The 6,000-nt window shown below is 38.8% G+C and overlaps 1 protein-coding gene across 1 annotated transcript; it reads right to left on the bottom strand.

Moving 5' to 3' along the window:
- Positions 1–270: 270 nt before the first annotated feature.
- LOC133039144 (uncharacterized) lies at positions 271–1,371 on the bottom strand. Its single transcript, XM_061117973.1, has one exon. It carries the CDS (start codon positions 1,369–1,371, stop codon positions 271–273), a length of 1,101 nt encoding a protein of 366 aa, XP_060973956.1.
- Positions 1,372–6,000: the final 4,629 nt, after the last annotated feature.

Here is a 6,000-nt window from a genome sequence, read left to right as displayed (position 1 = left end):
GCCTGGGGGAATGAACTGTAAAGCTTGCTTGGTTCGGATTAGATCAGCTGTGAGTTTGTAGATCTCATTCTCCTTTTCATCAAGAAGTCGGTTGAGATTTTTGACAGAGTCTTCTAACTTTCCTTTTTCAGTCTCCACTTGCTCTAGGGAGTTCTTTAGGGCACGAATCTGTTTAGTCATGTACTCCCATTGTGCAAACATTTCCTCATAAGCATGTTGACGACTGTCTTTGTACGCTTCGATGAGGTGGAGGCCGCATCATCTTCGCATTCAAGCTGGATTACGACTTTGGGCCATGAATGCAAGTACCTGCTTTTCCTCATCTGATCCTTCACTGGCTGTGGAGTTCTTTTCCTCATCACTATCACTCCAAGTTGCTGCAAGGGCCTTTTTCTTTTTTAGTGTGTTGGCACACTCGGCCTGAATATGACCATATCCATCACATTCTCTGCACTTAATCCCTCGCCCCTTTTGATCAGTTGAGGCTTGTCCTGGTTTGAAATTTACTCCTTTGTTTCTCTTGAGAAGATTTTCTTTGTCAGTTGGTGAATTTTTCCTGTAGTTCTTTTTCAAGAACTTTGCATAGTTTCTTGTTAACAGGGCAACAATTTCATCTGTAATGCCATTTAAGTCTTCCAGAACAGGTTTCTTGTTTTCTTGGTGAATAAGTGCAATGCCAACATCTGATTTTTCTTTCACCACCTCCTTTTGTTTCTTGGTTTTCTTCCACCTAGACAGTGATAGCTCATAGTTTTGTAATGACCCGATGAGTTCGTCAAGATCGAGTTCCTCAATGTTTCTCATTTCTTCGATAGAGGTAACTTTGGACATGAATCTTCTGGGGAGGACACCAAGCACTTTTCGAACCAGTTTCGAGTTAGAGTAAGTTTTCCCCAGAGTATATGATTCATTAGAGATGTCACAAAGTTTTGCATGGAATTCAGCCACAGACTCATCCTCCTCCATGGTGAGATTTTCGAAAGCCTTTGCCAAGGCACGCAGCCTTGATTTCTTGACAGCATCAGTTCCCTCGTTCTTAATCTTTAGCTTCTCCCATGCTTCCTTAGCAATTTCACAATTGGCTATAACCTTCAACTGGTTAGTGGAGACAGCATTAAACAAGGCATGAAGAGCCTTTGAGTTGAAATTCGCTCTTTCCATTTCAACAGTGGTCCATTGACTCATGGGTTTGGGTATGACGATTTCATTCTCCATCATCGTTGGTTTCCACCACCCTTCTTCTATGGACATCCAAACTCTTTCATCAACAGCTCTCAAGAAGGCACGCATCTTGGTTTTCCAGTATGGATAATTGGCTCCTTCCAGCATAGGAGGTCTCGAGGTGGAACCTCCTTCTCTAAACATTTCCATCCTGCACACAGAAGTGGTAAACAAACACACAAATGTTCTGTAGTTCTTTGAGAGAGAACTCAGAGGAGGTTAGTTGCGACAAAATCGATCGTCAAGGTTGATTCAAGAATCAACGATCAAGAATTATACAGTAGTAGGATCTAACACAAATTTTTATAAAATTTCAAGCTCTGATACCAATTGAAAGTGCAACTAGTAGATTTTAATGATTCAAGTTACCAAGTTGTACATCTTTAGATTGATCGATTTCAAGATATGAGTTATGAACAAGAATTAAACTTTAAGCTGTAAATCACACATCAATTTACAAGCTTCATCTGCACTGAGAACACATCTCAGCCGACTAGTGCTTGGGTTCCCCGAACCAGGGTAAATTCATCCACTATTTATCAAAGGTTCATATTACAATTTCCAATTCTCTCTAAAGGAATCAAATACAACCTTTACAGCAAATAGTAATGAATTACCAACGACAATCAAGAACACTGATTGTTAATGCACAATCCCTTGTGCAGCAACTGAGCTCCTCTTCAACATGTCTTCAATCTGAAATCCCTTCAGATCTGATGATGAAGATGACACTGAAATCCCTTCAGTTTGAACTCAACAATTCCAGATTCAGATCATTCCGCCATTGATGAACACTCTCAAGCTCCAAGATCTAACCTGTAATCACAACCACAAGAAACAAGATACGACTATCTCTCTAAAAACAACCGAAATAACTGTCTGAACGATTTAATGGATAACCCTTTACTAACAGAAACTGACTATATATATATCCACAAAATAAGTCCAGCTGGCACTAACTAACACTTAAATGAGACTCTCGTAAACAAACGTTAGTGCAGATATAACAGACTAAAAGTCCAGATACGACTAGACATTGAACAGAACAAACACTGTCACAAAATAATAACACTAACAAGGGCAATCTCTTATCATAATTTGTACTCACCCATGATAGGATAACCTGCAAGTAAACCCATACAAGCAACAAAAAAAAAATATATCCTGCAGTGCTATGCTCACACCAGCGGCAACCTATTTTATAAGTGTTATTCTCACACAAACAGTCAAAAGGCTTATCACTATCACACACTAATAACATTAGCATAAAACAACAATCCACCATAGAATAAAACATGTAAATACAATCCCATAATACAATTGTACATGATGGAAAATTAACTAAATAATGCTTTTACTATTTCCTTAACCTTGTTCTTATATGGTATTTGAGTATATGTTGCAAAATTAAGTTAAGAAAAGGCTTTTATTATTACCTTAATGTTGTTCTTATTATGCTAGTTTAATGTTACATGAAAGGGTATAGGGAATAATTAGTAATTGTTAGTATTGTCTAGTTAGTATAAATATGTAATACTATTACACAAATGGGTAATGAATGAATGAATGAAATGAGAGAAAATTAGGATTATTCCTATTGGAGTTTGGCACTGATTTGAAGAGTGCAATTCGATACAATTGGTAATTATCATTGGTGCTTTCATTGAGAGAATCTCAGAGAGAGATTTCAGTGAGAGATCAGCACTATGACTGATGAAGAGCTTGTTGAATTCGTTAGATCCATGATGAGTTCTATGGAACTGCGTATGGAGCAACGTTTCAAGGCTCAATTAAAGGAATTAGATGCCATATTTGAACGCCACTGCCCATCGACAAAGGCACTATTGGATTCCTCATCTCAACCCGATTCTCCAGAGGTCGATAACCACATTGATGCCCCTATTGAATCAATGAGAAGCAAGATGGATTTGGATGATCCTAAGGAAGCTTTAGACATCGCTGTCGATATGGATATCATTCGAGATGGCAGCAAAGCACAACCAAAGTTGAATCGCAGTTCGCCGGAGGTAGAGGAAAAGTTCTCTGCTCGAATGGAGATTGAGGATTCAAGAATCTCGCCAGCTCTTGATCGGGCGATCCGATCATCTTGCGTGTACGTAGAAGAAGGTGATGCTAGTGGAGTGTTTGCAGATCGTAAAATGGAGCTACGTGAGATTGTGTTTGGTGTTAATGGTGATTCACCATGGGAATCGATTCACACGCCGCTGAAAGATCAGAGGAGGATCTTTGATCGAGGACGACGAGCAAAGTTGATCGACGATGGACTGAGCAGGGCAGTTACTGGCGGGCGGAGAGAGGCATGTTCGTGCCGGATTGCAAAATTACATTAGAGAGAGTGTGGATGAAGCTTCAAATTGTTGAGAATACATGGAGGTCACGACTCCAAGGATAGTGGTTGTTGTTTTAAAAAAAAAAACAAAAGAAGACGAAGGAGAAGTAGAAGAGCAGCGCGTAATTAGTGACATGAGACTCTCTTTGCCCTATGAATCTTGGGCTTGGACTGGGGCTGAGAATTTAGTAGAAAATTAGAAAGAAATGGGCTGAATATTAAAAGAATATTTGGGCTGTAATTAGTTTTTAATTTTTATATTTGTGCTTGTTTTTAGTTGTTTTTTTTTCTACCACCTTGCGGACAAGGTGATTTTGAATGGTTGGGGAGTGTTACATGAAAGGGTATAGGGACTAATTAGTAATTGTCAGTATTGTCTAGTTAGTATAAATATGTAATACTATTACACAAATGGGTAATGAATGAATGAAATGAGAGAAAATTAGGATTATTCCTACTGAAGTTTGGCACTGACTCAGTGCAATTGGATACAATTGGTAATTGTATCATTTAAATTGTACGAGTGTTATTTTTTTATAAAAGGTGAAAACGATTCTCTACTTATTGGTGGAAAATTTCTTAATCCAGGGGAATCTTGAGACCAGCAGTTAGCATGAATGTAATATTAGAGGAATACAAGGGAGTCATAATATGTCTAGGCGCCAAAGCAGACATGCTTCCTGAGCTTGTTGGAAGGATTCCTCTAAGGACATGTAGAGGTGTTGCGCACTTGAAGCTGTCTATGATATTGGGTAAAATTATTTTATGCTTTTCTATCATTCAATATTGTTAGATATTAGATGTATATTACCTGTAAAAGAATTAGATATTTAGTAGATATTTAGTAGATATTTAGTCTCCTAGCTTTGTATATAAATATGTATTATTCTATGAAATCGATACACAATTTGAATCACTATTTTCTACATGGTATCAGAGCATTGTGATTCAAAATTCGAAATTCGAAATTAGGGTTCTTAAAAAAAAAAAAAAATTAGGGTTTGAGTTTAGGGTTGTTTTTCGGAAACCCTATTTGGAGTGCGAATTTATTCTCACCGCCCACTCAGCCGTGTTGCCCAGCCGCCAATCTACGAAACCCCAAAGTCCGGTCGCCAGATTCCTCGCGCGTGGGGCTCACGTGCCGCCTGAAGTTTCTGCACGTCTTCCCACGCACCGACGCGTGGAGGCGCGTGTGACGGCGCCTTCGACGGCGTTCTTTTGCCGATTCTTTACTGGGTTCTTCTAAGCCCACTCGCATCTGTTCTAGGTTGTAATTCGGTATTTGTTTGTCTTCTTCGTGTTTGGGTGTTCATTCTTTGGTGTTCTTTTGTTCTTTTTCCCTGTCCTTTGTTTTTGCTTTTGAGATTATGGCAAAGATAAGATTAGATTCAAAATCAGTTGTTGTTTCTGATGTTGTTCCCGTGATGTCTAAAATCACGGACCATAAGTTGATTGGTTCGAATTATTTGGAATGGAGTAAGACGATTCGACTGTATTTGAGGAGTATTGACAAAGATGATCACTTGACTGACGATCCTCCTGAAGAAACAAACGATTCAAGGAAAATATGGCTCCGTGAGGATGCTCGCTTGTTCCTTCAAATTCGAAATTCTATCGATAATGAGGTAATTAGTTTGATTAATCATTGTGAATTGGTTAAAGAAATAATCGATTGCTTGGAGTTTTTGTATTCTGGCAAAGATAACATATCTCGCATATATGATGTTTGCAAAGCTTTTTATCGCGCGGAGAAACAAGATAAGTCTCTTATGAATTATTTTATGGCTTTCAAGAAAACGTATGAAGAACTTAATGTGCTATTACCCTTTAGTCCTGATGTAAAAGTTCAACAGCGCCAATGAGAACAGATGGCTATTATGAGTTTTCTTGCAGGACTCTCATCTGAATTTGACTCTGCAAAGTCACAAGTTCTCTCTGGTTCTGATGTCTCCTCTTTACAAGATGTGTTTACTCGTGTTCTTCGCACAGAGACTACCTCTTCAACTCCTCTTAATAGCGCCTTGGTGAGTCGTAATAATTCTGCACCGGAAAGAAACTCTACTCCAAGTGGATTTAAAGGAGGTAATTCACAAGGACCTGATAACCGCACACCAAATTCTGGGAGCATCATGTGCAATTATTGTAAGAAACCAGGCCACACCAAGTTTGACTGTAGGAAGTTACAGTTTAAGAATCGACAAAAACACTCTGCCAATATTGCAAGCATTAGTGATGCATTTGACAAATCGGTCCTTATTTCTGCTGATGAATTCGCCAAGTTCTCAAGGTATCAGGAAACACTTAAGTCTTCATCTTCTTCTGTCACTGCAATTGCTGATTCAGGTAACTCTAATGCATGCCTTCTTTCCAAATCCTCAAAATGGGTCATTGATTCTGGTGCCACAGATCATATGACAGGTAATTCCCGT

The sequence above is a fragment of the Cannabis sativa genome, chromosome 6, assembly GCF_029168945.1.
Source record: "Cannabis sativa cultivar Pink pepper isolate KNU-18-1 chromosome 6, ASM2916894v1, whole genome shotgun sequence".
NCBI lineage: Eukaryota > Viridiplantae > Streptophyta > Magnoliopsida > Rosales > Cannabaceae > Cannabis > Cannabis sativa.
This window is presented reverse-complemented; position numbering and strand designations above follow the sequence as displayed.